Here is a 12,300-nt window from a genome sequence, read left to right on the forward strand (position 1 = left end):
TAGGTCAGAAAGTTTCAGATTTAAGGATATGGTTTTCCTAGACAAAGAACAATAAGAAAAAGGAAGGGGGTGGTGTTTGGTGGTGGAGAATGTAATGTGCTGGTGATCAAGGAAAGGGGTTTTATCTGCACTCAGTACCTTCAACACGCCAAGGGCTGGCGGGGCAGTAGAGAGGGGTCTCCGCCCTTTGTGGCAGGGAGGTGGCGTGAGAGCTGGGGGAGGGGCTGCGATGGGAGGCCAGGGGGCACTGGAGGCCCAGAGTCCAGTGAGGACCCAGACTTATCCCTGAGATAACAGCCTCTCTACTACAATTTGGACTTTCTCATAAGAAAAACATAAGTTATAAAATTATGTTTTGAACATAATTGAAATTTAAATCGGCAATTAAACCAGTAAAAATGGGTCTGTTTAGAACCCACAGGGAAAGAGACTTGGAATGCTGCATTCACACTGCAATCATACGGGCCCCTGGGATACTGAAAACTAATTTTTATATGCGTCCTACTGAAAATGCTTTTACTGATATCTCTTTGTTGTTGTTGTTAAGTCTATGGAATGGGCCATTTAATGAAAGGATTCATGAAATGAAGTTGAGAATACAGAGTGAACCGTATGAATCTAACTCTAATGGAATAAATCTGCAGTCTGGGGAGTTAGTTTTCATCCCTCCATCTGGGTGATGGGTGGAAGTGAAGCGGCAGCTGCGTCCTGTCGGTGCCGGCTGAGTGCGAGCGTCTACAGCTCTCATCCACAGCCCTCGCCGCGCGTACCGCGAGCCCTCAGCGCTGGACGTGGCCTTCACACCCTGCTCAGGAAAGAAACCCAAGGCTGTCCTTGAAATCCTGTGACAGGGAGGAAGCCTGATCCTGGAACATTCTGGTACCAAAACCACAGTTTGTAATGGGGATGTTAGGAGATGCTTTTAAACACCTGTCTATGAAGACGTGAAAAGGCAAATGGACGGACAGTGGAGGTACTGGCACTGGACTTCAGCAATGGTAAACATGGACGAAGAGAGAACGTGCAAGAGCCGGTCAAAGGGCAGATGACCCATGGAGCCAGCTGAAAGGTCTGCTGCTGTTATTCTGCATCATGTGTCAGGGATCCTCACGGGGAGTGCTGACCATGATGGGACTCTCGGGGTCCATCTGTTCTGAGGGCCAGTGTTTCTCTGCACCCACCTCCTATTCTGTTGGGTCTGGCTGATATTGCAAGTGGACCATCTGGGTGTTACTGCTGAGGATCAAGAATAAATCTCTGAAACATCTCCTTGGATGCACTTTTCACTGGGAGCCAATCTCAGCTGCCCCAGACACCCGAGTGGGCAAGGAAGACGAGGACTGGGAGTCATCTGGAAGAATTCTAGGTCAAAGGTACTAGCAGGATAGGATGGGCTCAAAATGTGTGTGGGATAACTTTATCATTGGGGGAAGGACTGGGAATTAAGAACTACTTTAGTAAAAGAAATAGGGGCTGGGTTACCAGTGTCAAGTCACTGAGATATGGATGAGGGGCCAGCTGAGGGTCCTGCCAGACGTTGCTATGCTCTGGTGTACAGTTAAAGTTGTCAATTTTAGAGGGTTTAGATGAGCTCCTCCCCATTGTTATTCCTGAATTCACTGCTAAATATTACCAATAACTTTCTCATTAGATGCATCTAAGTTATTCTTAACTTTTATGGTCACAGCTACCCTGGATATAGGCATTGACACTTTCCCCTCTTTTAAAAGCATTTTTTTCTTCTATTCTCAATTTTTAAAGATATAAACCCATTCAACTCAAATAGGTTCTAATCCCTGTTTTATTATATTCACTATATGTATCTGCAACTAAACACTGAACACAGTAGAAACATTCACTTTCCTTCATGCCATCTTAGAAGTACATTATTTAAGGAAACATTAGCATTTTACTTCCCACACTGAGATATTGCTCTTTAGTAATCACTTGATTTCTTAATTTTATAAATGAAAGATTACATTTAAGAACTGTTTAACTGATTATACATGACCTACTATCAGAATGTATTATCATGTAGGTGTGATACACTGTATTCACCTGCATGTAAGCATATGCATAGGGTATTACATTAACCAGGTAATCTATTTCAATAATTTGCTTGTTCTAATATTCAGAAAATGTGAGTTTAGGAGTAAGTCCCCTAATAGATTCCAAGTCACTGGTTCATTTCATAATCAAAAGCAATTCTGTTTTTTGAACAATCCAGCTAAACACCTAGATAGAATGCAAGGGTCAGTTGCCAATCATAAAGTAGAAAGCCAGTCCTCACACTAGTATCCATTCTCCTACAACACAACAAAATCTTTTCAAATAGTTCAGCAATCATAATCTTAAAATGTACTCCTCCACCAGCAAGAGCAAACTATCATTAATTAAAGAAATATCATCTAATAGTCAAGAGACTAACATCCATGATTGTTATGAACTCAGAACTCTCTATTTTAAAAGTGGATAGGATGTCATGATGAAACAAATATTATGATTTACTTTTATTCATAAGCAAAGTGTTCTTGTATGTACATGTTCTATTTTATGTTCCATACGAACAGTTCATTGTTCTATACACTTTCTACTCAATTTTAAGTTTGTTATTTGCCTTTTCTGCCTCAGTGCTTTCTCTATCTTCCTAATATCCATTCTATTTTCTCTTAAAAAATAAAAGCCAAACCAATCTCTAGATGTGGATTAAACATCATTTAACTTTTTGGTTTTTCTGCTTTCCACTTTATATTTTCTGATTTTTCAGCTCCATATTCACTCCAGAAAACAATTTTCCCTTGCTAAGTGTAACTGGTGTAGCCATTTAGAGATGACATCAAAATTCACCTTTTCTTACCCTCTCATTTCTTTATTCTCACATCCTGTTCAAATAGTCACATTGCTACAAAAAAAAGCACAATTTATGTCTGTAGTAACATGACTTTTCTTAGAAAAACAGAAATCAGCAAGGGTTCCAATATCAGTAGGGCAAACAAACAAACAAACAAAAAACAGTATCATTGAAGGAAACCCCACACCACGAGGAGCTGCGCTCAGCTCTGCAACCTCGAATTGAAACGATTTCTTACACGGACAGCAGAAGTAGGGAACTGGATTATGGAGCCGTTCCCATTGCAAACACCAGGGTCCGTGTCAACGCCTGCCATGCAAAGGCAGCCAGACAACATGCGAAAGCTATGCCGACACAGGAGGGGGCCACAGTTGCGCTGTCACACGCAAGCGGCACCATCGGAACGGGGGAGGTGACACGTGTACAGTTGCTCATGGTTATTAAACGTTCACTTGAGATGGAAATCCACTCACTGTTGTAGCCACTGCTGCTGCTAGCCTCTGCCGGCGCCGAGTTGTGCTGAACTGGCCCTTCACAGATGGCCCTTCCTGACAGTGAATGAGAGAAGAGGAGGGAGGAAAAAACACGGGATGAGGCAGAGAGAGGACAGGAGATGGGAGGACGAAAGATAATCAGACAAGGGAGAGGGAGAATTTTAACTGAAGTTGACTTTTCCTAAATCCTAGCATTGAAAAGAACTCTAAGGGGCATTTCAGGCTGTAAGAAAAACTCACCCTTCTCAGGGCGGAACACCCAAACACATAAGTCTACTGGCCAACAGGACCCCCCACCCCAAAAGGAGATGGAGAGGTATGAATTGACGAACTGCTTGCGATTTCAAGGTACAACACATTTGCATATGGTTTTATGCAATGTCATGTTCGATGAAGCCAAAAGGCATTCAACTCAGTAAATGGAAGCAAATAAAAAGAAATAAATAAGTTGGGGGAAAAGTAATGAAATAAATAATGTGCGGAGGTTAAAATGAACAGGTTGTCATGGAAAATTCCTGTGGGCCAGGCAGAATATTTTTGTTTCTCGATGAGAGAAAAATGTAGGGGAAAGGATAGCAGGAATCTTTAGCTCCCCATTAGTCCCTTCCTGTGATGCTCTCTGGGATTCCACCTTAGGAATGGTGCTGGGATTTTCAGGTTGGAGAATTTCCCAAGAGGATCCCCATAGCATAAGAAAAGCAAATCTCAAGTTTCTCAGTGTGTGGGGATGATGCCTACACAAATCAGCTATGAAAACCTGAAGCACTGGTTTCATTCAGTGAGCTGCACCTGCGCACAAGCCAGTGGGAGAATCCCTGAGCTTGCTTTCTTTTTTCCTCTGCTTGGTGGACAGACTTAAGGGTTAATGACATTTCCTTCTAACCACTCAACTCCGCCTCCATTGGACAGATCCTGCCTCTTCATGGTTGTGAGCAATAATTTCAATGCCAATTAGTTGAGATGTACTTAAGAGTCACCAGCAGCCCAGATAGAGAAAAACAGCAAGACTGCTTTTGTCTTTGGAACAACACAAAAATATTTTAAATTCTTATATCTCCAATTCTCTTTATATTGGCCAAGTTACAACCACATTTCTATCTTCTAAAGTCTTCTGTGTACATGTATGATATGTTTATTATATATACACACATCCATCATCTGTTTTCTATACAAAATCACTATTCCTCCTTCTCTCCAACAACTAGGGATCTAGTATGTAATCATGCTATCAGCAACACAGGAATGAGCAGCTCTCTCTTTTACAAAAATCCTTTAAAAATCACTCTGTCCTTGCCTTCCTCTACCACATTTAAAACACAGCCCTATTGTTACTGTACAAGGGCGATATTGAAATTTTTATTAGAACCAGAAAATTTGAAGTTTGGGAGACAAGAAGTCCTTTTTCTAAAAGGTAGTCTCCACAGAGCCTTCTGGACAAATGTTGCCTCCGATGAGTTACACAATGCACCCTGAGGCTAGCTTCCCAATGGCTTCTAGTGGTAATATGGTCATAACCTTCACATTCAAACCAATAGTACATTCTAATCACCTATGCAAGAATAAGCAATCAAACACCCAGTACAACATGCTCATTTTTACTTTCCTGGGGTCAATTTTTTAAATGATCTGTTTCATAATTACTTCAAAATGAAAACTGCCACAATAAGAACAACAGCAATAACGACCACCACCACCATCGCCACCAGCAGCAGGCCGTCTAGGTTCACTCACAAATGGCTGGTATTCTGAAAGTTACAACTACAGAGGGGGGGGGGAAGTGAGCCACTCACTACAAAGTCTCTCAAGTTGGCTGCAGCCTTGACCATCAGAGAACGTGGTTCAAGTAGTGAGATGGTTATGGGCCCAAAACAAGTATGTGGTACCATCAGATAGAATTTCCATGATCAAGAAACATTTAAAACAGGAGAGAAAATCCTTTATATTGGGGTGGGAAGAGGTGGTGGGTAATACACTACAGTAAAAATAAATGTTATGTCTTTTTGTAGGTAAAATATTGATGAGTAATGGCATTTATATTGGCCATAGTCATTCCTGGCTGCTTTTATGGTTCCCCAGCCTAAAGAATCCTGGAAGGCCTGTTGGTTTGGGTGAGCACAGCAGGTCCAGGGATGGTACCGAATTATTTAGCATTCCCCCACCATTCCTTTTGTTTTACCAGTCAGTTCATGTGGAAGTAGGGCTTCTCTGGGAATGATTAATAGCTCACTGCAAGCCCAAAGTCAATTTATTTCCACTTGAAGGTGCAATTAAATCTACTTTGGAAAGTTTCAAGTTTTCTTTGAGTGTGGGGATGAACTGATTTCAATTTCCCTCAAAAATAAACTGGAATCATAAGGGTCATTTTTTTATTCTTTTAGCAGAACAAAAACAAAGCAAAACAGCATAAATAAAAACTTAAAAGCATATAAGCCACCCCAAAACATTGCTCGAGTATGAATAAAAAATATTTGCCTACTTTCTGAATAATTTCTTCTGATGACTTACAAAAATCTTCATAAACTTTGTACACATTGAAAAGCACTGCCTGTGACCATGTGGGCTATTCAGAGTTGCATTCTATTTCCTTCAGAAAAACTGAGTGATAGGGGACATTGGGGGCCTTGTGGCCACAGGAGCGTGGTCAGGGGCACTGGACTCAGACTCACTGAGAACCAATTAAGACAACAGCTGTGGAGGGAATCTGTTCAATAGCAAATCTTATACAAATAAGATTAAAATAGTATCTAATCGCAAATGTATATATATATGTATATTTGTATGATGCTGGCCTTTTCCATTAATTGTCCACGGCTCTAATAACCATAGATACCAAGCTTAAAACAACAACAACAACAACAACCCCAGCCACATAACTAGACAATCATGTGCTTAGAACAAATGAAACTGCCATAAACAATTTTAGGTAATTTTCTTGTGAGGTCATTGGGTACATTTGTCTCTATAATATTAATTTTCTGAATAGAAGGAAAAACATACTGAACAAAGGAACACAAGAGACTGTGTTCAGAAAATGTGGACATTCTAAATAAAACATACATTTTTAGTGTTAATGAAAACTTATTTTCGAATACATCAGATTAGCAAGCAAAGCAACAAATAGTTTGTTATTTACACATTTAGAATTACAATACAAAAAAGTTATTATCACAGTCAGAATTAAAGAAGAATTATTGTTATTTATCCAGAAGACTTTGAAGCGTTCTGAAAAGCAGTTCCCTTTACCTTTGTAGAATATAAATTGGTTTATAATGCAATAGAAAGAAAAGCAAAGTCATAAGTCTAATTTTGCAGGGCAATCAGATGTATAGTAAGGATTGGAGAAGTAGAGATTCTAGTTTAAAGATCTAAAAATAAAATGATTTATGGCATAAGAAGTTTTAGGCATTTACCATATTTAGTATCACTGCAATAAAATAACAAAATAGGACCTTATTTTAAAATTTTAAATTACTCATTTCAAATAAATAACTTACTGAAAATAAATTTCAAGTGAATTTATCATGAGCCATTAAGACTTCAGTTCGGATTTTAAAAGTGATTGCTGATGGCCAAATAGTATCTATTTTTGTAGAATTATGAACTTTTAGAGTTGAAAGGGAATTCAGAGATTATTACATTAACTCTTTTATTTTACCCCAGGAGCAAAGAGAAGCCCAGAAAACATCAGAGAAATGCATGAGATGACACTCCAGGAAATCACAGTGATCAGCTAGATCCCAGGCTTGTTGATTTTCAGTCTATTGCAGCCCTCGCTCTCTTATTGACAGGTACAAATCTGGACAAGGCTGGCTCATTTAAGCTCTGTAATTACAACCCACTGGATCTTCAGTCAAGATTTTTAAGGTGATTTTTTGTTTAAATATATTTTAATGGCTTTAAAGCCATAACAGAATAAAAATGCGACTTTGTAGCTATATTAAGTAATTTTTACCTTTATTTTAAATTCTTTTTACTTGGATTAGAGTAAAAAGAACAGACTTCCCTCTATTTGAGATAATATAATTCAGTCTAAAAAGCACTGGCTTTAAAGCAGTTAAGTTGCTGTAAACTTTTAAATTTTCATGAACTGATATATAAAGACTATAAAAGTATGCAAAAATATGAATGAAGAAAAAGTAAAGTCTGTACCTGCAGTTGTATTTTTGTATCTTTGCTGACACTTTTTGTTCTCCATCTTCTTGTGACCCGCTTGTCTTTCTTTGAAATATCTACACAGTTAGCCTACATTACACAAACAGTTAAAAGCAACAAAGTATTATTAAGTTCACACAGACAATACAGGCACAGATGAAGAGAGCACAGCAAGTTAGTAAAGACTCGTTTTCAGACACCTAAAGCCAGCCAGCCAGGAGAGGAAGGTGTTACTGATGCACAGGGGCATTAAAAGCAAACACAAGAACTAATCATAAATGCATTTTTCTGCTATGCAAAATGAAAACAGAATTAGAGATATTTAGCATTGTTTCTACATGAAAAGATGATAATTCTGAGAGCATCTAAGTTATACCTTCAAAGCTGTAATTTCTAATGTAACACAAATATGAAAGAATGATTCAGGTTTTTATTTCTTCTAGTTTGTTTGTATTTAAATGTAAAACATTTCAAATTAGACATCTTAACACAATGGCACCAAGATTCAAAAATATTAAGAATAAATTCAGAACAGAAACTAATCTGTATTGTAGTTACTTCTCTTTAAATGCTACCTTAAATATTCATAGAACAATCCAGTAAAAATTCTGAGTTAATATCTTAAGGTCCTGTACCAGCAGCAGTAATGTGTTTACCTGCATGTCAGTAAAGTTAGGTGCTGACTGAGTTCTCTGAAGTATTTCCAAATTTTGCAGGAGTTTGCTAAGTTCCACAAGGTTTGATTGGCAGTGTGCAAGGTCTAATAAAAACCAGAAATGAAAGTACATTAGAAGTGGGTAGGGAGCGGTGGCGATGATAATGAATCAATCCAAGTGATGGGAAATATGATTAGGCAGACCCATGTTCATATATAATGGTGATACTGGCAAATAAAGAAACGGACCTTTCTCTGGTTTAGAACCATAAAACCACTGATTATCATTAGATGACTTCAAAGTGCACTCTTGCAAATTAACAGCTATTAGTGTAGAGAGCCATTAAAATTTCAATCAAATTGTGCATGCTCACTTTCCTGTTCAGGTAGCCCTTGTCACATAAAAAGCACACTCAAGGGAACTTCAGCAGTTGTACGGTTTTACTGTTAGGAACCTGTCTACCTGTCCCCAAATAGCTTACAAGGTGGCTACTTGGAATTTGGGTGGAGTCAAAGTCAAGTTCAGAGAAAGATAATGGAATACAGAGTCAGATGAACATATTTATGTATAATTTAGCTCACTGACAATGTCGTAATTCTTAATTTATTTAAAATCTACTAAAGGTATTATACCAAATAAAATGAAAGATTCTCAAAATGTGTCCTTGGTCCAGCAGGATCAGAAATCACCTGGACATGAAACCATTCCGTTTGAATTGCTTAGAATGAAGAAATGACTTTTAATTTTATTTTTTAACTTTTTGATATATTTTAATAAAAGAGATTTAAGACCTGCATATTGAAAAGCACAAAGAATTGACCTTTACTATGTGAAATTAGATGGTTAAGGACATTGAGTTATTAGTTATTATTTACTTATTTAGCAAATATTTAGAATATGGTCCCCAGGTATTTGGTAACTTTTGCACGTGCACTGCTTATAAAGAGATGCAACAGGGCATGTGCATAAATCGGTAAAATTATAAAGTGATAGTTCTTATTTTTGTGGCAGTTGGTAAAAATTTCACTTATCTTTGTTTCTCATTAAATCTCAAGGATCTGAATTGTTATGAGTATAGTATAGGCAATAATATATCGCTGTTAAATATGGCTAAAGATTTAGCTGGGTCAAATAACATAGGTAGTTGTGTTGGGGGATTTCTGACATTTTTGGTGAACTTCTTTGGTGACTATAAAATAAAAAAGGGTAACTACCATGAGAATCTTTACATAGGACTGAGAAGCTCTGCACACTTCTGGAGAGCAATTCACCTCAAGGCCAGGCCACACCTTGGTTCCTCCTCTTAGCAACATCCGCCCAGGATGGAGCCCAGGTGGGCTGTTCAAGTGCCGCTGTTGTTCCCCCGGGGAACTCCCAGCCATCGGTTACTTCCGAGAGGGAAGCGCCCCGTGGAGGCGGGAGGAGAGAATTCCGGAAGGGCCAGCGCCCTTCCACTGCTCCCACCGCTCCCCTGCTTTCAGGGGAGGGGGCACCCTGTACTCCACCACCTTCCCATTGTGGAAACCAGGCGAAGTAGCTCTGAAGGGCAGGAAGTGCAGAAGATGACAGGGGAAAATGAGGGAGAAGAGCAGGGCAAAGAGCGAAGGGAGGGCTGAGAGGGAAGAAGAGAAAGAAGATGGCCAGGAGGAACCTACGCTTTAACCTGCCTTTTAAATATCAATATTACATCATAAGCAAGGTGCTGGTGGGGTGATTATCTACCATTGTCTATCTGTTGAGCCTTCTATCCAGTAAATATTGCATTTGTACTTCTTAGTAACTGTGATCACTCTACACATATGTTGTAATGTAGGCAGCACAGAAATGTAGAAATGGGCTTAAAACCCTTTCTAACAGAATGGAAAGAGAACTTTGTAAATGAACTCAGCTCAAGTAAAGGACTCAAAACTTTGGGAGTCATGAGAGTTGATTCAGGAGACATTGATTTACTTTACTTTTTTTTTGTTTCAGTTTCCTCACCTGTCATGTGGTGACAGTAATATTTACTTCTCATACCTTCCTGACTTAGAGTTGCAACTAAGATGGCAGATAAAAAAATTCCATGAAAACCATAAATGATCTGTAAGGAATATCAATCACACTAAGTTTAATCATACTGCTAGTACCTTAACTTAGAATAAGCTGTACTATCATTCACCACAGCTAGCACTTAAAATATAGAAGAAATGGAATCCTTAACAGGATTTCACTGCTTGCCTGTGTCTCCATGTAAATTAAGATTATGAAAATTTGTCCAATACAGTAAAAATACCTTTCAAAAAAGAAATTTGTAGAGTTTCATTAAATTGAGATTAAATCTAATTTTAGAATCCGGGAAAAAGTAACAATTATGCCAAGAAAGGACTACTGAGACTGTTTGTAACAGTGAAAAATTAAAAACTTAAATCTCTAGCAATTATTTATTTTCTCATTGTGACCCACCTTGTTCCAAAAAGAAAGACATCATAAAACTGTGGAATGGTTAAATAAAGATATACCCAAAGTTATCCATTTATTATTTCATTTAGGTACTATTGACTGGGGGACACTGTGTATCCAACAAAGTTCTAAGCACAGGAAATATAGCAATCAAGTAAGATTCATGGATTTTACATTCTGATAAAAAAAAAATGAACACAATGAACAATCTGTATGTTGAACTATTATGTACCCATCTTTAACGAAGGCATATACTGCTACATAAAGATGGCATATAGAATACTGATGTGACATTTTGTTTGTATGGAAAAAAAATACTCTCTAAGGGCCAAACAATTCCCTTACATATGTGAGAAGATCTGGATTCAACTTCTGAAATGCAACTAATCTCAATTCTGGGGATTCTACGAAATGATCAGTATAGACCAAAAAAATAAAAAATAATAGTGCTGTGGTGGTTTAGGAAAAGGAGCGTTACTGTGTTTTGAAGTCATTAGAGCAGACTTAAAAGAGAGTAGACCCTTTTAAGATTTTAAAAAGTGTGTGGAGGATCAATAGAAAGAATTTAACAAAATAGGAAGGTGGAGAAGGTCAGAGAGGGCACTGCAGGTTGGGAAGAATAACCCGTGTAAAGGCACAGACACATGAATATGCAAGTATGTTCAGGAGACAGCAAATAAGTTTAGTTGGGCCAAGGTTGGAAGGGTAGGTACAGTCAGAAAGCTGAAAGCTGAATATTAAATGTTGGGTTAATAAGTAGTTTGGACTAAAACCACAGAGACCATGAAGAATGACTTGAAGGGATTTTTGCATAAAAGCTATTTTAAGGAATATCATTCTTGAAGGAACACTATGTAGTGAACAAAAAATTGGCTTTGGGGTTAGTCAAACATGGTGCAACAGTGGGGGAACTGCAACCTCCACACCACCATCATTCTTTTGACATTTTTTCCGTAAATGCTGACTCTGACTAATATGTAGCCTGTAGATAAACAGCATGTTTGCATAAGAATCCTAGAAACTGCCCTGGCTGGTTTGGCTCAGTGGTTAGAGCATCGGCCTGCGGTCTGGAGAGACCCAGGTTGGGTTCCTGCTAAGGCATGTACCTCGGTTGCAGTTTGTCCCTGGCCCTGGTTGGGTCGTGTGGGTGGCAACCACTCGATGTGTCCCTTTCACGTAGATGTTTCTCTCTCTCTCTCTCCCTCCCACTCTATCTGAACAAAAAAATATAAAACAAATAAATAAATAAGAATCTAGAAACTAACTTCAGAAGATACAGACTCTGACCTTCAGTCATCCCAGTTCCAGGAGATTTACTGACCTTCAACTGTAGAATCAGGATGACACACACCAGACCATTACTTGACCAGTTTCAAGGTCCTTATCAGAACAGACTGTGCTGGCCGACAAGTGGAGAACTTTTTAACCTTCTCCCCTTGATTTCTTTGTTTTGCTTTCCCTCTCCCTCTTTATAAAAACCTCTGCCTGAACTGAGGTAGAGAAATGGGCTTTGCGACAAGAGTCCCCCATCTTCTCAGGTTATCAGCACTTGAATAAACCCCTTTCCTAGTTCACTAGCACCTGTCTCATGGGTTTGGCTTTCGTAGTGACAGGCAGCCAGACCCTTGGTTTCAATTACAATGGGTTAACTGGAGTCCTGACCTCTCCACCAGGGCAGTTGTGTGTCTTGCATTTCGCTTTCCTCATC

General features: G+C 38.8%; 1 protein-coding gene across 2 annotated transcripts in view; it reads right to left on the reverse strand.

The window, feature by feature from the left end:
* Nucleotides 1–12,300, reverse strand: part of OSBPL6 (oxysterol binding protein like 6) — an 82,487-nt gene that overhangs the window by 33,279 nt on the left and 36,908 nt on the right. Inside the window, exons 8-10 of one of the 2 annotated variants that reach the window (XM_036253685.1) lie at nt 8,154–8,257; nt 7,495–7,587; nt 3,325–3,399 (exon numbers count right to left, since the gene is read on the reverse strand). In XM_036253685.1, the coding sequence (XP_036109578.1) occupies nt 3,325–3,399; nt 7,495–7,587; nt 8,154–8,257 (272 nt within the window). The remainder of the gene's footprint in view (nt 1–3,324; nt 3,400–7,494; nt 7,588–8,153; nt 8,258–12,300) is intronic. The other variant, XM_036253686.1, reaches the window with a different exon arrangement.

This window comes from Molossus molossus, unplaced genomic scaffold (assembly GCF_014108415.1).
Source record: "Molossus molossus isolate mMolMol1 unplaced genomic scaffold, mMolMol1.p scaffold_m16_p_11, whole genome shotgun sequence".
Lineage (NCBI taxonomy): Eukaryota > Metazoa > Chordata > Mammalia > Chiroptera > Molossidae > Molossus > Molossus molossus.